Here is a 20897-nt window from a genome sequence, read left to right as displayed (position 1 = left end):
ATTGCTTAACGAGTAAACAGAGAGTTTTATTTGCCGTCAGAGCAATTTCAGACTCGTTAAGAGGATTGATTGTGTAACATGCTTCAGACTCCTGATGGTGCTTTACATTACTTTTTTTTTTAACACGGAAAGAGATGAAGCCTACTTGATAGTGAGGTTGTGACTGTTTAAGGTTATTACACAGGCATTTCCCCCTGCATACCGAAACCCGAGAGCCCCCATCTCCCTGCAGAGTTTATCGCTAGCTGCTTCTCTGCTCAGATCAACCCAACTGTGGCTTCAAAATATCGATTGAGTCACACAGGATAGTTTTCGCCCACAAGCATGTGTAAGTGCCTGGGGTATTGTTTTTTACCTTGTTTTTATCGATGTAAGGTGATTGAATTAGCAAACAAAGGCTGCGGTGAGACAACAGATGAACACTAGTTGAGCTTGATTTGAGGTTTGGTTTGTGGCATCCAGGCCACACACGAACAGGAGTTATCCTGCTGTAAACGGTAGAGTGCTATCAATTAGACCACCTGTCCTTGTCCACTCAGCCTGTATTTGAGTTTCAGTGCATTCATTGTGATGTCCTACAACGCTGTTTTACAGAGACAAGTATTACCTGCTACATGTACAATACAAGAAATTGCTACATCATATAGGAACAAGTCGTAGCAATTATCTACTGCTGCCGTGTCAATTTAGCAGGAGGTGCAAGGCAATCTGGTTATCCCTGCTTTTGAGCGCTTCAGTGGTCCCTCTTCACAAAAGCGTCTGTAATCACATTTCGCTGCTCTCTGTCAATTGAGTCTCGAGGCTGCCCGAATCTTATCTGCACTGTTTAATCCTGTATTTCATCCTTTAATTCACTAGATTTCTTTCCTTGTAGAGTATCCTTTCATTCCATCTCTTGTTTGCGACCTCTTTCAGCCTACTTGGCAATTGGTAATGCTACACTGTAGTAGGCATAATTGTACCAGTTTTTAGCGATGCTTGCAGTGTAGTTCTGTGGTTGGCAATGTCGGTCTGTTGATCGTTCCACCAATTTGGTTCAGACTCGGACTGAATTTAGGATGAATTGTAATAACTTTGGTGATCCTTCAAAGAGCCTTCAGGTAGAGAGAGTTGTCTTTAGGATTTTAGTCCAACTAGAAGCTACTCTTTTCAATACTCTGCTTTTCTACATGACTAAATAAGTGCTTTTAAAAACATATATATAATAATTCTACAAACAAATAAATTCAGAACAGAATTAGAATTTTTATCTAAAATATATCTAATATTGTTTATAGAGTTGCAACAGTTATGTTTACAGGGAATAAGTCACTGTAACAAATGTAAAATGTTAATAAAATAAATAACACTTCTGAGTCAAGTTTATAAAAAATGAAGAACACAGATATCCGTCAGTATCAGTCATTCCTCCTGTCCTCTGTCCTCCTGGCTGCTTTGTCACTTCAAGGTAAACAGTTTACTCAAACAAGAGCTTCTGGCAGATTGTGCATGCTGTGCTTGCATGTGTAAACATAGCTGCGGTGGTCGATTGAATTAGGTTTCACTTTCGTTTACATGTCCCTTCTTGCTGCACAGATGTATTGATAAAGCATTGGCTTTTTACTCGCAACTATTTTATTGCACGCAGAGTAATAATTGTAGTTGCCGTCAACTCGAGTATTTTTCACTTCACCTGGTTCACTTCACCACAGCGGCATCTGCTCGCGCTTCATGTGTTCATGTGTGTGTGTAGTTAGAGGAGCTCAGCCCGAACATAGAGAGCAGAGTAAATGTGCTCTGCAGCGTGATAATAAATTACATCAAAACACAAAATATACCAATCCCCCTAAATGTTACACACTGTTCCTTTAATGCTCTGACTATCGCATATAGTCGTGTATAAAATATCATAAACATTCCACATATAGCACAACCATCAACTATACATTTGTCTGTGTGTGTTTTATTTCTCGTCTGTCTCTCTTTTTTATGTATTTCATTGGAAATAAGACTACAAATCATCTTTAAGCTATACATTTATCCACCTGATGTATAGCAATAGGTACACTAAACATGTGATTTAATCTCACAAAATCATACCACCCCTGTATTTTTTATCCACATTACTGGTATTGGCGCAATCAAAAAAGCTATTACAAATCCAGATAAGTTGTCAAAATTGTTACTGAATGGCGACAGGCGCACTGTAACATTTATGTGTGGTGTGTTTGCTTCTTTACCAGTCGGGACAACAATGCTGGTATTGTGTTCACCCTCTGAGTCTGTGTGATTCATCGTTGCACAATGTGGTCCAGGAACTACCACAGAAGCAGTTTTGAGTACTTTGCTAGGTGTGTATATGTCTGTCTGTGGACAGATTTTTGTCACTACGATAGTGTCACAACCGTGCAAGATGTAGTCACAAAACTTTACAGGTTAGAGGCCTACTCAAGCTCAAAATGAAGGCCAAGTTGAAAGATCGGTTTGGTCCGAACAACGACGCCTGAAGTAAGGGAGCAGGAAGTGGGGAAGCGGCCATTGCCCCCCCCCAACACACTTTAAGTCCTTGGTCTGATTTGGTGTCGTAGGTGCTGTGATCCCAAGATGGTCCCTAGTTGTCTTTATCTCAGTTATTTTCCTGTTGCCTGTCGTGCTTTGTTTCATCCTCTCCGTTTTGTAAACCACTGTCCTCTGTCTACTTAGAGTAAGCTATGAACCTCTCGGCTCAGTGCCATCACAATCCATTCACTAGAGCTCAGGGAAACCGCACAGCTGCTACTATAGCCCAGAGTCCACCCTGTTCTTTCCAGCAGCTCCCACTTTTACAGTATAATGGCAAAATGGCCACTTCACATACTCCCCCCCCCCCCTTTACCACAATGTGTCCTTATGAGACACTGGCAGTTACTCTGTGGGAGTGCATCTGTCTGTGTGCTGTAATGGGCGTGTGGTTACATATCAGGGTGTGAATATGTGTGTATATGCGTGTTTGCTGCACATGACCACAAATCTAGGGCATGTCAAGCTTTCTGGTGTCTCAGTATCAAGTGTTTTTATTCCTAGATGAAATAGCCACTACTTGAAATATGATGTGCTTACCATGCCGAGTCTTTTTAAGGATAGCAGGTCATGCTAGTCCTGTAACCGGACTTTACTGTTCCAGTAACTTTTTTTAACCAATGAATTATTTCATCCTATTATTTGTTTTACAAGGTTTCAGTGTCTTACCCAAAAAGAAAATGAGTGTTTTCCTGTTTCCTCCTATTTGCATGTTCCTCATCGCACGTCTACACCAGTATGGTAATGGCTTCCATATCCAATGCTCTGAATGATCCCCACCTCTCGCCAAGTGAAACCATTGGCAGTGAGCTGGGAAATGGCTGTTAACATTTTAATGACTTAATAAGACCTAATTAGTTGAAATGGGAGTGAGGAAGAGAGGAGCTGGGGAGGTGATCTGTGTCAGTGTGTGTTGGCGCGCTTGTACAGTAGTCTTGTTGTTCCGACAAGATTGTGAGTGTGTTTTAGTGTTCTTTACATGTGTGTCTCTGTTTGTATTGCTTTTGGGTATAAGTGTGTATAATGCATGCTTATGTTGTCTTGTCTCCACGCTGTGTGTGTGTGTGTGTGTGTGTGTGCCAGAGCGCTGTGCAGTCTTTCTCAGCCTTACCAAGGCTCTTCATCAGGAAGTGAACCGCCGGTCAAGCCTCATTTAATCAAGGAAAAAAATGCCATCCCCCATTAACTTAATTAATCCAACGCTGGAGAAAGAGCTGAAAGAAACCTGCCTCTGTGTGTGTGCTAATGTACGTGTAAGTGAGAAAATTGTGTTTCTAAGCTGGATTCATGAAGAGGTTTGTCAAATGGACTGTAGAGGAGAACTTAAAATGATATGTACAAATGACTTCATGGAAAAGACATTCTAAGTGACTTAACATTAATTTAAAATATTCAGCAGCTATATGGACCCAGGCTGTAGGTGGAAGTAAACAATTCATCATTGCTGTGGTGGCCCCTCACTTGTAAAACCTGGTTGTTCGGGCAGATCAGTTACATCACTTGACGTTACATTTTTCTCATCTCATCTAAGTTGCAACCGGTTGCAACCATAGACTGTATATAAGGTTGCAAACATCTGGTTGTACTAGTCGACGACGTGCAAATCCACTCAATGCCAGAAAAATGACAATTAATAATGAATAATGTCTTCACTTGGAAAAGGAACTTTAAGGCATGGCTGGGAAAGACCAGGATTATGGCCATGCTGAAAGAGCTGCTTGTGTGCGTGAATCTACTCTTAAACCCTTCACTTGACGTGACGCCCACTGTCAGCAGCAGTGCTTTCCTCTCGTCCATCATCAAACAAGCGACTATTTTCAGAATTGAAGCCCTAGCTGCAGAGGTAATTGTCTCTATTCCAACAAGGAGGGCTTGACATAATATCCGCCAATGCCGTCATAACGTTAATTTGGCAAAGGCGTGTACTAGCCACTTTTGCGGGTGGCACTTATGAACCCAGCACCTACAATGTCAAAACCTTCTCATATACGGTCTATGGTCAAAACATACCGGATTCGACGTTGGAGATTCTTTTGCGGAAACGAGTCCACTCGCGTTTGAAACGTTGCTTGTTGTTTACGTGTTGAAACAGGAAGGGAGCAAGTTGCCCTTCCTTTGAAATACTAAAGTTACTCTGTAGCAAATTGAAAAGTAAAAAAATATATATTGTAACAGGATTTAAACTCGTATCATTGTTTGACCATAGACTGTTTATGAGAAGGTTTTGACACTGTAATGAAAAACTAAACAATGTGGCATTCACAAGGACAGCTGCGTGTTCTCTTCCTATTTTCAACAGCTGTCGTAACTACGACAACCACAGATACATTCGGCTGAAAGTCGCCAGTTAACAGGGTCGCTTGATAAACCGAAACACCGGCTCATTTTCCATAATCAGTGTAGCATCATACTCCCGTCACATCACCAGCTTTTCCTCTCTTTTCAGTGGACTTGAAATTAAGACATCAGAACCTTACAAAACCTGGTTAATCAGTTGTAATGGCTGATTGTCTCACGATAGCAATGTGCTTTCCAATGCTGAGACGCGTCCGCATTCACACAGACTACTTTCATCTGACAGAGGGGCTACTGGCGACAACCGAAACTGTCAGTGTAAATGTGTTCAGTTGAATTCTTACTCTGCAGTAATTGCCGCTGCACTTGAGAGCAGGAAAAATAAATCGGCCGCCATGTTTGTTTATAGAGGAGGTTAGACAATAAGAATACGTATGTGATGTTTCATCACAATTATTACTTACTGTATTGTACCGTAAGCATCTGATAATGAATAGCATGGGAAGTCAACTGTGAGTATAGTGAAAATCTAGAGCTACTATTGACCCTTACTTTTCATGGTTTTACCTTATTCGTCTAATGCTATCCAGCCTGTTCATCTATAATTAACTAGCGACGTGTCAGTCAAGTTTTGAATTTTTCAGTTCTTTTTTATCTTCCATTGCCAATTCCCTCTAGATCTTTTTCATTAATTCTCTTTTCTCCTAAGATCTTTCACTATTTCCTTTACCCTTCTACCCATCTTGTTCTTCAAAGAACTGAATGTTGAGAAAAATAGAGTGAAAAAACAAACAATAGCAACTGTGCAGGTAAGATACAGAAATATAAAGAAAGGAGAAACTGCAGGTAACATACACAGCACGATCATTCATGAATGCATTCAGTTTCAAATCATTTGCAACTTCCTTGTCAAACTTTTGTTTTGTAAGAAATACAAATGATGAAGAATGAAAAATGATGGTAAAATTGTTGTGGGCAAACAACAGCATGTCCTTTGAGTGCAGTTTATGTAGCACTCCGCTCATCTCACACCAGCTCATCAACCTCTCACTCCAGGACTTCCCCTCTCTCCCACAGACTTGAATGTCCTGCTGCTGACATACAAATCCCTTCAATACCGCTGCACCCAATTCATTTTCAGAGCTCCTCCTCCTCCTCCTCCTCCTCCTCTTCTTATTCTGGCCTCTTCTCTGTCCCCAAAACACCCTGCCTCTGAGGGCACTACCCCTGTCCATCTGTGCTTGCAACACTATTGATTCTATTGAAGTTATGCCATAAAATAACAAATTCACAAACGCTGAAATTGAAAAAGTATACAAAAATAGCTAAAAATAACAAATGATGCAGATGTGTGAATAATTGGATCAACAAAGAAGAAAAGGGAATATAATTTATAGTTTAGCTGTCATTGTTTTCACAGAGCAATAAAAAGGTTCCTACAGAGGTTGGCAGAGGGGCTCTGTATATTTCGCTACTTAAATCGACAACAATCAATCCAGGCCTAGAATGTTGTTGATCATTCATGACCATGTCATTAATCCTCTCTAGGCCAGATAGTAGATGCCCCAGAGACATGCTGAGAATGTATTTCTTTTTTTACACAGGCGATCTAAAACATAAGAAGTCTCACTTCTCCCCCAGATTCTCCAATTGTGTCTCATTTATACCAATTTCTCCATCTACAGGAATACCCATTTCTAAGCTCCTATTTTTAGCTACGGTTTTAGAACAATGTTCTGATACTGCTCTTCTTAAGGTCTTAAATGACTTATTGCCGTCAGCTAATGCTGGCCATGAATCCATTATTCTCCTGGATCTAAGTGCACTGCTCTGCAATGGTTTAGGTCCTACCTAAAAAGACAGGCGTTTCGTTGGTATTGCTGATTCCAGGCAAGCTGCAAAGGGTGTTTCACTGTGAGGTGCCAAAAGTCTCGGTGCTGGGTCCAGTAATCTTTCCCACATACATGCTTCTTCATGGCCAACTAATGATAACACCTAAATATGATCAGTTTCCATTTTTACGCTGATGACACTCAAAACTATCTAAGCTGTGACCCTGCCTGCTAAACTGCCTTCATGACAAGTGGATGTCACAAAATATCCTGCTCGTAAATGCTTAAAAGAGTGATATAAAAATCATAGGTCAAGATGGTGCAAACACCCAAAAATCTGACAGTTCTGGTTCACCGTTCCATTCAATAACTCTTGCCGAAATCTTGGTGTGATTTTTTAAAATCCAAATCTCAGTTTGTTCTATTGTAAAGGTGCTATGTAAATAGTTTTTTTATAATTCATATTGTGCACAAATAACACTGACAAATGCATTCGAAAGAGAACATGTTGGGACTTTTTCTTTTTTTTAAATAAAGATGAACTTAACCTACACGGTTGCAGGTGTTGAGCATGGTTAACAAACTTTTCTTGTCTTTGTCCCACACAGCAAAGCCTGTTTCGGTGGAGCTGAGCTGCGGGGCTGGGCCCAGCCATGTAGTGTTGGAGTCAGGTTTGCCCCTGTTGCTGGACTGCAACCTTGGGGCCAGCGGTACATCTTTCAATATCACCTGGCTTCAGGATGGCCACCCTCTGCCTTTGGAAGGGGGGCACTTCCTGCAGTATTTGGCCAACGGATCCCTCCTCCTGCTGCCGACCTCTAAGGACGGCCAGCCTCCCCAGGGCGTGGAGGGGGGCTACAGCTGTGTGTGTGCCAGCGCCCTTGGAGCCCTGACCAGCCGGACTGTAAATGTTCTCCTAGCAAGTATGTATCCAGCAGATACATTTGCAAGTCCTGCAGTTTGTTTTGATTAGTGAGAATGAAGGAAAACCAACACGTGCATGCTGCAAATGTAGGGCGGAAGCGCAAAACTGTGTAGCATACTTTTTTTTCCTGTCTTTCTGTAGGCCTGATAAACTGGTGATTTGTCTAGCGTGTGTCCAGCCTTTCACCCTATGCATGCGGTGATAGGTTCCAATACCCAAGTGTAGAAAGTTAATGGACAGATGGATGGATAGTTTAACAATCTTTCATTTGCAGAGCTGCTTTAATAAATCAGAACTGAAACTATTAGTAAATGAATCAATTAGTTGACCAACAGAAAACATATCCACAACAGTTCTGATAGTAGATTAATAATTAGAGCTATTTTTCCAGCTTTTCACATTTTGATATTTGCTGCTTTATTTTTTCTATGATTATAAATTGCATATCTTTTTTTAAGTTTGTGTTACTCTTTGTTAGGCGAAGCAAGACATTTGGAGATGTCTTTCTATTTTATTGAAAGTAATCCTAAAGTGGGAGCTATGCTCATGAGGTTAGATTATTGCACGAAACAATGACGGGGGATAAGAGAGAAAGTAGCTAATACTATGAAGGTACTCCTTCCTAACAAATGTGATCATATACATCATCGTATACTACAGCTACACTTTTTCCATTAAAAATGTAGCTGTTGTGTCTGAATGTGTCGGGGCAGTCAAACTGCTTGAAAGTGCAAGAAGAGGTAGGTTACAGCGTCACTTGAAAGACTGTTTGATTAATTTATCCACTTAAAGTATTCAATTGGGTATACATGCACACACAGATAATTTGATTTCTCAGACTTTTCTATGGAATTTCCTTGCATGGGTGGAGATAAACTTGGTTCTAATCCGCCTCAGATAGGAAACGTATCCTCTTGTCCAGCGCTAACAAGTGCCCTGGGAACAGGTACCCTTTTAGAGAACAGTCTGTTGAAAGACACAGAGCAAAGGAGGAAATGTGGGTGGAAATCAAATAAATTAATGAAGATACGGGTGTGAGGGCTTTGAGCACAGGCTGTAGCTTTCTAATTGCCCCTCCAAGGAGGCCTCTTTCTCTCTCACTCTTAAGTGGTAGTCTTTATTTAGTCATTAGCTTTGTGTAAAATGAGACAGTATCCTTTGTGGATGCCCCTGCTTTTGTCAGCTGTCACATGCCTATTTATGAGGATCTCTTGTTTGAGGGACAATAAGGACTAAAGGAGCGGGGGGGGGGGGATGTGGGATGAATGGTGAAAAGGCGGAAAAGGCTGAAGAGAGTTTGCTGTGATGGTGAAAGGAAAGGCTGAAGAGACCATTAACAATGACCTTCAGTTTGCGTTTGTGTATATGCGCATGGACGTGTGCATGGCTTTTGAATAACATCAGTGACGAGAGCCTATGAGATAGATGTGATCAGTGTGCAAGGGGTCGAGGCCGAACTGCCTCAACATTGTCATTGAATGGACATTCTCATTTCCTACTGCGCCTTTGCCTGCAAGTCGTAGCAGAGATCACATCTGTGAAAACACATTACGAAACCCACCTGCTCCAGTTTCCTCGTCGCAGTATTTGATGCATGTGGCCTCGCCAGCAATATGTGAATTTGTTGCAAAGGGAGAGACACAGTGAAAGAGACCGTCTCAGTCTCTAGATGGAGATATTTCATTCTGTAACTTAATCTTTTCTCTACAAAATGCCAGAGTGTACATATACAGAGAATACAGTGTGCACATTACATTTTCCGAACACGTCCACTAGTAAATGATGATGAAGGGAAAAAAAGCCGCTTTTGGTGTCAATTAGACCAATTAACCTTTCTCATTATGAGACTGCTGAGGTGAATGTCAATATTTCCTAATTCGTACCAGCTTTTACAACCCATTACAGTCAAATAGATGATGTCATAGTTATAAAAAGTGATCTCTCTCCTTCATACAAACAAGCTATGTGTGCTTAATGCGTTTATGTTTTTGCTCTTCCTTTTCGAAGGACATTGTAGAAAATGTTCTTTTTCATTTCAAGCTACAGAGAGTGATACTTTGCACATGTTTTTTGTGCTCTTTTTTCACCTCACATGAATTCCTATTTTGAGGCAGCCTTATATTAATGCATACAATCTTTATCGGACTCAAAATGTCCAACTCTATGCAGCCAATGCCTTTGAAATTATGAAAAGTAGACGAGAATCACTTTTCAAGATTTGAAATAGCAGTTTGTACATCTAATAATGTAAGAAGATTTCCAGGCTGAAACATTTTTCATTTGAAAAAGATGTACCACAGAATTACTGTAATCAACTTCCTTTTGTCAATGTTTTTTGTGTCATTCCTACATGAATGCCAAAACTGATAGAATTGAGCACCTTTATAAATCTGAAAATGGCAGTGTAATGTAAATGGGAAATAAAAATCTCACAGCTCACTTATTTCCCATTTGCTATTACAAATATCTGTTGAGGCGAGGGGTATGCTCGATGGGTTCTCACACTGTTAGTCAGCCTGAAAGTTCGGTAGCAAAGAGGTCACGGGTGAAATTATCTGCTTGCACAAGGGGAGGGTAAAAACACTGCAATCTGATAGCTGTGGGGCCAAAGAGTGGGGCATCAATAGAGGGACGGACAAAGACAGAGCGAGAGTATGGGGTAAAGTCAAGGGCAGAAGAGAGAGAAGCAATGGAAAATGACAAATGAGAGGGAGCAAAGAAAGGCAAGATGGGGAGATTTTTATGTAGTGTGTTGATGGGTTACACACTTTTCATATAGAGCAGTGTCCAAGGAGCTGCCTGAAAATGTTTTTTAAGCATAGAAATACCTTGTTACGAGGAAACAATTGGACATATTGTTTGGCCCTGTGGCTTGATATGTCATCTTTTTTTGGGAGAGTTAGTCTGAAAAACGGCACATCGCCGGACTGTTCTGTTGTGGAATTTCACTGCGAGGGGCTCTCATAGAGGCCTGGGAAAAGACTAATATGATTATGCTTGACATAGTGGAGTTGGAAGCCCAGTCAGTCGCCATTGTTCCATCACAGCATGGGCAAAGTGTCTTTTTCGAACACCGCCCTTTGCATTAAAGTGTGCTAATGTGCACTCTCACTTATCAGCTGTTGTTCACCGCCCACATACAGTTCTTAGATGCAGCACATAGATGCACACAGTGATCCAGTGACGTAATCACTAGTGGTCCATGTACAAGCATCAAGGCCCACACTAGAGTAAATACTGAGGTCAAGTAGCTTGGCAAACATGAACCAAAGTTTAGACACATGTACACACACACACACACACACTGTGTGTCTGGCACCATGTTTAAGAACTCTCTGGCAGTGTTACAGGCAGTGTGATAACATGAGGGCATCTTTCTGTGTAATGGCAAGAAGTGGCAAGGGTTACTCATCAACTCCTCCTGCATAGCGTACTACGCAAACATCATTGCAAGTTTTTCCTGAAATGAATCAAATGCTTTCTGCTACTATTGCCAGCCTCTGTGTACTCATTGAAAAATGTTGTTCCCCCAGCGCAGTAGTAAAACACAGATGGCCAGTTTGTTGCCATGACTAACAGTTGGTGTGACAGGGGTTAGGGTAATCTCGAATAGTCCACCCTTTGTCTCCTCTGGCTTACAGTGGTTTGGAGGAAATCTTGTCCAAAAAATTGGGGTTGCTTGAAATCTTGATGGATCCATGTGATTGAATAGAAGTTAGAAAACAACCATAAACCAAAACAAGTTTGTGAGCTAGTGTCAGGCTCTGCACTCAGTCCTCCCTTCCATTGTTTTTTTTTTTACAGGAACAGTGTGTGCGATTTAGTGGTATCCAGTGGTGTGTTGCAGATTGCAACCAATTAAATACTCCTCTGTTCACCCCTTTACTTTTCAAGCGTGTTGGAGAACTAAGGTGGCCTTCAGGTAGGGATAGTTATAATTAGGATTGTATGCAACCAGGAGCTACTCTTATCATTACTCGGTTCTTCTACATGACAGCAACAGTTATGTTTGCAACAGCAAAGTCACTATAGTATAAAGTCATTATTATCTCACTGGAAGTAAAAGTAAAATGTCAATGAAAAAAATGACATTCCTGAGTGAAGTTTATCAAGAATGAAGAACAAAGACATCCGTCAGTATCGGTCAAGTTTACAAAAAAAAGAGCTTTTGGCCGATCGTGCTTGCTGTTGTGAGCGGCAGTGGACGAGAGACTGCAGTTATTGCCGATTGAATTAGGTTTAACTTTCGTTTACATGTTCGTACGTGTTGAATATTGACATGTTGGCAGGTAAAAGCACTAAATAGATTAGCACAAAACTAGAATAAGATTGTGAATATGGTAAACATACCTGCTAATCTGCATGCTGGCATTGTGAGTGGGAGCTTCTTAGGAGAAAAACTCTGTGTAGTGGCATAATTCGCGTTGCCCGGTGCATTTTCATTTCTGTCCCCTTGACTTTATCATGCCCCGCCAAAACACCACTTCACGTTTGCTGTAAACACAGAGAGTGCAGCAGTATGCGAGACTGCACTCACACAGTGGTGTAATGTGCTAAATGCTAATGTGGGTATACTAAGAAGGTCCCACTGACAATGCCAACAATTTCCACAACATGTACAAAGCAGCAATAGTTTAAATTTACCCATGTGTGGCGATGCCTTCATGGGCTGATCGCAAAGAGACATGTTGCTGCATGTGCGTTTCTAGCTACGCATTTCTAGCTACGCGTTTCTAGCTACGCATTTCTTTGTGATCAGCCCATTAGGCTCTTAGCTTTTCATTAACATTTCATGGCTCATTTACATGGTTTTGTCTAAATGAGAGCAACACAAAATAAAGAGCATTCTGTTGCTTTCAGAATCAGTTGGATTCAGTGCAGCACAGTCTGTAATTGTCAATAATTAGCCTCACTCACCTCAATTTCTGTGATTAGCCTCACATGGATAAAATGTGTTTCAGAACTTGATAAAGAAACCAGAAAGAATGACTAATTTTTGTGTTAAGATGTAGTTTTTTTTACCCAAACACAGAATGTATGTGACATGGTGATTTCTAATCTTTTACAGTATGTTGCTAATGTTGATTTTCTGTCAATACTATATACTGTCTAGCCTACTATATCAGTTTCTCCCTCTGTTACCTTCCTGCTTTTTTCTTGCTTTTGGTTACCTTCTCTGTGTTCTTTCTCTGCGCTCTCCTTTGATCCACCCCCCACTCTCTACTCCTCAGTCAGAGCTACAGGCGAAGTAGCTGGGACATGAAACCAGTTTTGTTCTTCTCTCCAACAGTCTGTTGGGGTCAGAGGTTAGAGGCCCTCAGACAGTGCCCTCTGCTGCCTCCTGGTTCTCACTATAATCTATAGGAGGAAGCTTTCCCGTGTGTGTAAATGTGTTGAGGCTGTGAAAATTGGACTCCTGCCAAGACTCCACCTGGAGAGAGAAATAGTCTAGCCAAACCTGATCAAATCCCCAGTTTTTCTCATAATCAGGACATTCAAGTGTATAAGAATAAAGTCTTTAATTAAATTACTAAATTTAAAACGGTGCCTTTTAAACTCCCTAAAATGGCCAGAAAACAATATTCAGTCTGGACAGATTCTAAACTTAATTAGACTGTTTTTTAGAGTAAACCATGTGAAATAACTCTGAATTGGATAATTGTTGTTTATTGTGTTTTATCAAGGCTTGAACCCACAATAAGTGTATCAAATCCTTTTCCTCCGTGACCAGCTATTTGTTTTGCAGTCCATTTTATTTAGTTTACTTGGTGTGTGGGGGTGTGTGAGTGTGTTCAACATGATAGCAGTCAGTCACATTATGTGGGACCTAGTACATCAAACAAACTGTGTCCCAGAGGTAGCCGGCATGACACACACATTACAGATCATTAAAAAAGACCATTTGCACAAACAGCAATTTATATATGGGCCACTTTTTGTGTCTGTCCTCTGGGAAATCACCAAGTCTGCTTTGATAGATACCCCATCTGACCTTTATCATCTCTTTACCCACAGGTCTGTCTAAGTTCCATCAGGAGCCGTCACCTCAAACGGTGCCTGATGGGGGAGTGGCTCGCTTCGAGTGCCAGATTGAGGGTGTACCCACACCTGTTATTACTTGGGAAAAGGACACAGTGGCTGTCCCTGAGGAGATAAGGTAACCCTTTTATGTGTTGTTGTTGAACCTAATGTTCTTATTATTCTATTTGCTCTTCTGTCTATTCATTTTCTTAAAATGTCAATCAATGAACGATGTGATCACTTTGATCAGATTGCGATTTCAACCCAATTATTTGGAGTGCATGTTGTTGTATTTATTCTTTTTTTATCTGATACATTTTTTTGTGTGTCCTCATGAATATCCTTGTACTGTCCATTATATAATAACATCACATCATTAAAATGATTGACGTGATAAGTCATATGGGAAATTACTTTCTAGTTTATTACTTGCAAAAAAATGAAACCATAGTGTTGTGGAATATTTAATGTGGAAACACACACAGGCTAAGTGAATTTTATGCATGCTAACCTTCGTGAATATGATGTGAAGACTACTGTACTGTACAACTCAAACTGGCTGTGGCCCTCCACATTTGGATGTAAGGTTAAATCCCAGTGCAGATAAAAGCTAGTTATTGTAACAATAACACATGTAGTGTCATTCAGTTTACAGTTCATTTGTAAAGAATTCACATAAGTTCCATAAATTATCAGAAATGGAAGCACATGCCATACTTAAATGACCTTGTTTGTCAAGCTTAGTTAGCTCTGTGGTATTATATTTGTTCCTTGCATTTGTTCTGATACATACAAATATGTTTTTCCACCACAATGCTTTGCTTTTGATTTTCAAGGTAGAAAAGTCTTCATATTTAATTTCCTTTCATCATTCAACGCTACACACGTGTTAGTGGAAGTAGGAACTTGTCGCGCACTCATAAAGGGCCAAATGTATTCTTCCATGACATAGATTATTTCAGCATCGAGTTACTTGTTGATTACATTTTAGTTTTTCAGTTTCTGTTTACATCCCCCTCATGCTGTTTGCACCCAGCTGTGAATTGAGTATGCTGTAGGCTGATGGTTGGTTGATGATTATCAATTATGCAATGCCTGTTATCAATTTTGTGCTACAGCCTCTCTCTTTCTCTCTTGCTTTGTCTTCAACGCCTTTTTGCAGCGTATCAAAAAACAATTAACAACATGCTAACATTCGTCTGATTTTGTGGTTACATAAATGTAATTCATGGTGCTGTTTAGTTATGCAACGATTCATTGGTATCTTGTTGCCTTCCATCATTCGCCGATTGCAGTGGAAGATATTTATCTGTGTTGCATACATTTTGTGCTGATGATGTAGCAAGCTGTAACTGACGTATAATCGCTTTGCAATGTGGTGACCCCGATCTAACCAGTGGGGCATGCTCACACGTACTAACGTGGCCGACCCCTGCTTTGGAAACAAAGCACAGAGAACCTCAGATTACAACACACACAGAGGGAGACTGACTTAATTCTCTGAAAGTTGTATCGAAAACCTTTAATGAATGCTTGAAAAAGGGCTACTGCTGGCCGTCACATGCCGGTCTAAGAAGTGTCCTCTGGCAATGGGACTGTTTCAGAGTATACTGTATAATCAGGAATTAAACAACTATCAGAAAAGTATTGTAGATTCACCTTGAGGTTATAACAAACTGTTCAATATGAACCTTCTGTGAGAAAAAACGTTTTCTAAATATAAAAACCTGCTCCCACATTCTTGACAGATCTCTCTCTCTGTCAGCGCTCTCTCACAAATAGTCTCATTTACTGGGCCACTTAACGATATTGACATTTCACGGTGACTCTTTGTTTCAAGTCTTATTGCAGAGGACTATGTGCTAATGGCTGCTGTAGCCCTGCATGACCCGCAAACAGCTCGCTGCTGATGAGGTCTTATTGGTGGGATGTGGTTCTCTGACCTCAGGCGCTGTTAATGACCTCTCACAAAGATGAGCCAAGGGATGGCTGCTACATCACCGTCTTTTTCTCTCTCTCTGTTCTCTCTTGCTCTAATGTGCCTTTTTCTATCTCTTGGCCTCTCTGCCATCTCTTGCTGTTTTTCTTCGCTATCATCACCTTTACATCCATGTCCTTCCCCATTTTCTCTTAATTTATGGCTCCCTATCTTTTTCTTATTATCTCTTCTTTTTCTTGTTCCTGGATTTTCACATCTACTGCCTCTTTTTTCTCCCTCTGTCTTTTTCTCTCCACCTCTCCACTCCCTTCCCCTTCTTTTCTGCTAAACAGGCTACCACTGGTCACATTTTGGTGGGATTAATAGGCTTTGATAAAGACGATAAGAGGTTGTGCATGCGATAGCCCTGAGGGCCTTAAGTAATGTGTCCAGAACATGACCTCCATCAGAGAGGGAAAAGTAGACATGTAGGTTTAAAGTAGAGTTAGTGAATATCAACAGCACAAATATACATTTTAGCCAAAAAGATAATATACCCAAATATAATAATTTGTATATACTGTTTTTTGGGGTATTGTGTGCTTTTATGAAGCTCGAGTGGTTGTCTTTGTATAGAGAAGAATATTTTTAGTCCTGTAATTAAGTCACGTTTTGAGTTGCTTAGCTTGTAATTGCAACCTTTCACTGTAGTGCTTGCACACAATAGTCTCTCTCCTTAATAAAGAAGGATGGAGTCCTGTGAGGATTTGTCAGGATCCCTGCAGAGTTGATCAGCTGTATTTTTCATGCTGCAGGGCACTAAGCCATTTATTGAGTTGTTTTTCTCTCTCTGTCATTTGTCTTCTTACTCTTTCTCCCTCTGCCCCCTCTCTTCTGTTTCGCCCTGTGGAAATCAGGTTTATTTCCCTTCTTAACGGGGTGCTCCAGATTCTGGAGGTGACCAAGGAGGATGAGGGTGCCTACCGCTGTGTCGCGTCCAACTCTGCCAGGAGAGACATCTCTCATGAAGCCAGGCTCACTGTCACCACAGGTACGGTCTGCTGCGGTGCTTTATAGTGTTTGAATAGGCAGCCAGGCCCCACTGGGAGCTGCCAGGCCATCCTTAAATAATCCAAAGTGAGTTTGAGGACTAGATGCTTGAAATGTATTCGGTTTTTCTCTGGTGCTTACAAAATGGCACTCTCTCACTGTGTATTGTGGGTAAATCAGTGTTTGTATTGTGTGTTTTAAACTATAATGAATAATCTATATCTAAAGTATTGTTTCTGGCAATTGCTTTTCGAATTGAACCAGCAAAACTGTTTTGCATAACATATGTCGAGTTTGCATTATTTAGACTATGATAATAACAGGTTGCTATAATACTTAAAGATCCCCTCCAGACATGTTTCTAAGATAACTTAAGTACTCTGCTTTGAATATTTTGTTTCTGATTTTAAGTTTCCACATCACACTTGTGTAAGTTGCATTTTGAAGCATTATTGTCTTCCAAACTTGTTGTGATGTCACTAAATCATGAGCTCATTTAAGGTGAGCACAGAGAAACCTTCCCTCGGCAGCAGATAAATGTGAATACAGCATTCTATTGTCAGACTCTGCACATACAGCATTCTGCACAGTTAAGGGTCAAATATTCAAGTGAAGCAAAACACATCTTTTGAGTGGATGATGCCATATTCTGGAGTGCATTACAATAGGAAACAGTGGCTCTGTATACATTTGTGTATTCCAGGACTGTAGTAACTCCAGTAGTAGGAATAGGTGATGCTGCTCATAAAGATGCTGTCATTGAATGGGGAATTATGAATTATGACTTTCTCTATCTTTTCCCTCCTACATTAACCAGAAAGAGGGGGATATAATTCGTGTAATGTGATGAAAATGTTGCATACATAGACCACTTGAGCACCTCGGTCATTGCTGTATACTACGATATGGCTTAGCGACCTGGGAAAGTGAGTAGTTGAATATTTAATTGTTTCCATTAGAAAACCCACCTTTGCAACTGTTTTCATTAAGCTGGACAGCAGATACAAATATGTTTTGACAGAAGGTGAACTACAGCTCAGAGTTATACATTTTTCAACTCAATTCATTGAATACAATTAGAAAAAGTTCAAAGCCAGATTTATAGTCTGAAGAGATGTCTGACACTCATCCTGAGCCCACTCTCCTAATTGTTCCCTTAATTAGAACAAAACAAAGTGAAGCAGAGTTCGGTGAGTTTGGTTATGCAATTACAACACATTGTTTAAAGATCTGAGACTTTTCCTCAACTCTACTACTTGTGATTGAAAAAACTGCCTATTTAATCAGAGTCAAACTTCAGCGACCTTTGCCATTATGGTACATTTCCCTCTCATTTCTTATTAAAAGCATTTCTATTATGCAAAGCACTTTGAGCTGCTGATGTTTTGTATAAAATGCAAGTGCTGTGCATTTACCTATCCTGTCCTTCAGACTTCATTTGCTGCAACACATACAGATTCAAGAAAATAGTGTTGGCAGACAGTAGGTTTACACTTTCCAATGAGCCCTCCGTGCTTGGCACTGTTTGTTCATCTCTTCATCCACAGAACTCATTCTCCCTGTATGGCAGAATAATTAAAAACGTTTCAATATTTCAATTCCGTTACTAAATATGAGCATGACACACAAGTTGTGCCATTCAGATACAAACATTATTTAAGTTGTGAGTAAGAACTGTAGGGAAACCATTTATATATGTATTAATGTAGGATTCACTTAATTGTCTCCCAATAATCTTAAACTGTATCACTGATCATTTTGTACAAACCACAGGGAATTGTGTCAGAGGGCTGACTCTACATAGCCTCAACATTAATTTACTACGATGAACTTTATTACACGTCTCGAAACCACAGAGAAAAATAAATCGAATCCTCAAATTGTCATGTCGATCAATTTTACAATAATATGGCAACAACCAAATGATAAATGTTAATAATGGTCCAATCAATGAAACTCAAGGATGTCAATTAAATGAAATGAGTTATGCTCTTTACTAAATAAAGACAAACCTTTCAGTCTACAGCATTTGTCAATTTTGATATAAACACCCTTCTCTCTTTGATCAAAGTCCCAGCGTGACTGCATCCTATAAGGACTTGCATCAGTGGATTACATGCATTGAGCCATTAGGCGGCCCACATTAAAGCCATGTCTTATTATCTGCCTCTGTAGCTAGAGATCAGTCAACTGTAATTGGCTGCTATGTGGGAACCGTTGTGTCCTATTTGAGTCACAGCCTTTGTATCTTTTAAAAGAAAGACAAAAAGAAAGCGGGAGGGAGACAGATGAGGCCACAGGAAGTGAGTCAGAAATGAGTTTTGGACTTTAAAAGGTTTTTTCACACCATCTTTACAGCCACATGCGACATGTTGAATATTGAAGCAGCAGGGGTGGAGCTTCAGGACTATGTTGACTTGAGTATGTCGTTAGCAGCGGGCCTTTACAAGCAGCAGCTCATCATTCTCTAAAAAGCCAGTGGGCCTACAACAAAATGTACTGTGAAGAATCAAAAAGACAACGAGTGAAACCCATAGATATGCCCATATAGACTGTAGGTGTAACTGGCAAAAGCCATAAACTAACCACCACAATGCCGAGAAAGGATTGTAGTTATCTGTAAATTCAAATCTCATATTCATGGACTACTTTTTTGCCTGTGTACAAGCCCTGTAAAGAAAGAAGTCAAGTATTACATGCATTATAAGAAAACAAAGGTTGAATATCCTGTTGATTTGACTGGCAAAATATTTACTCAAATAAAGATTTTTAAGACCACCTGTTTATAAAGCATCTAAAAGCTTTTTTATATAATCCCTAGACGTGTAAATAGTGTTTTTATCAGTGAAGTATTTGTGAGAGTCACGTGATTGCGCGCACCAAGTTACAAAAATTCAGAAGTGCACGACCAAGCGGCGCGACCGCTTGCATTTCCTGGTGTGCGCGCCTAGCACTGGCTTCGCTATGGCGAGTATAAACTAAGCTGTGTCCTCCAGACCCTGATGAGTGATTGAAACAAATTGCATACAATCGCACACTGCAGGTGCAAAGCAGGGGAGGGTGCCACCTGGTGAGAGAGCAGGTAGAAAACACAACCCGCTCTACAGCACAGCAAATAACACCGGAATATGTACAGTTTATTTTAATGGTTTTTCACACTTCTAATCTCCAGGAGGCTGATGTTTCTGGGCTTTTTTTCCACTTGGTGCTTTTCCTGCTGTTGTGGATCCTAATAAGGAAACTACTTAAGGCTCTACTGCGAGCCATTACAAGTGACATATGTCAGATTTAATGCCATCACTTCACTCGCTTACACTTCACAATTCTATGAATAACATACCTCAACACCCATAGCCAAGCTTTGACGGCTTGATGTTAAGGTACTCAAGTCCATGTACATCAGACTGAATTGCCATTTTGTTTCACTTCATTGGTGAGGAATGAAGTATTTGAATTGAAAACAAAAAAGGATGTATTCTCTCATTCAGCCGAAAGATTCAAACAGGCAACTATCACAAAATCACAAAAATGTTTCATTATCCATAACACCAAAGTATACACTTATTTTTTTCCTTACAGGCTCTACTGAAGCCCTGAATGGAGTTGCCATTGTTTCCCCCCCTCGGAATGCAACAGTCGTGCTCGGCCGTCCCGCTGTGATGGAGTGTATGGCACAAGGCCAGCCGAAGCCACTGGTGTCCTGGAGCAGACAAGGTAACGCTTGCAAATGCTCTTTTTTTTCGTGGTTCTCATCCTGTTTGTTTGGTTGCCTCTGTTGCACTTCCATACAGGGTTAGGCTTAGGGTTATCTGTCTCTCACGCACAAAGAGCAAATATCAACAAGTCAGGATTAGATTTGCGTACCTGTGGCTGTAAAGTTGTTGTTTTGCTGATGAGAGCTGTCTCCCCTCAACTAGTCCTCTGTTGTTCTATTGTGCATTGAGTCAGGCTTTACATAAGATGATTTGTCACCTTGATTATTTCACTCTGCAGCTTTCTCTCTCACACACACACACACACACACACACACACACAGTCTTGGTGGTAATATGAATAATAATTGGAATTCCTTTGGGCTGTGATGTGGCAACATCTAGTGCTGCATCTGAAATACTTCCCACATTTGCATTTAACATTTTACTGTTCAGAGAATTCTCTACATTGTAACAGTCAAAAACTGCAGTATGATATGCAAGTCATGTGCACTGATAGCTTGTGCTTTATGTGACATAGTAAGGTAATTCACCTTGTAGATGATCATTCTATGTAAAGCATCCAACAACAGCACAAAATGGCCTACGAACTAAATAGTGGTCTA

At 40.5% G+C, this 20897-nt stretch overlaps 1 protein-coding gene across 3 annotated transcripts in view; it reads left to right on the top strand.

The window, feature by feature from the left end:
- The window catches only part of igdcc4 (immunoglobulin superfamily, DCC subclass, member 4), a 52890-nt gene that overhangs the window by 14276 nt on the left and 17717 nt on the right, over positions 1-20897 (top strand). For all 3 annotated transcript variants that reach the window (XM_031848312.1, XM_031848311.1, XM_031848310.1), the window contains exons 2-5: positions 7274-7588; positions 13606-13747; positions 16447-16580; positions 20159-20293. In XM_031848312.1, the coding sequence (XP_031704172.1) occupies positions 7274-7588; positions 13606-13747; positions 16447-16580; positions 20159-20293 (726 nt within the window). The remainder of the gene's footprint in view (positions 1-7273; positions 7589-13605; positions 13748-16446; positions 16581-20158; positions 20294-20897) is intronic.

This window comes from Anarrhichthys ocellatus, unplaced genomic scaffold (assembly GCF_004355925.1).
Source record: "Anarrhichthys ocellatus isolate YVR2014 unplaced genomic scaffold, GSC_Weel_1.0 scaffold8, whole genome shotgun sequence".
NCBI lineage: Eukaryota > Metazoa > Chordata > Actinopteri > Perciformes > Anarhichadidae > Anarrhichthys > Anarrhichthys ocellatus.
Note: the sequence above shows the minus strand (reverse complement) of the source record. Positions and strands in the feature narration are given on the sequence as shown.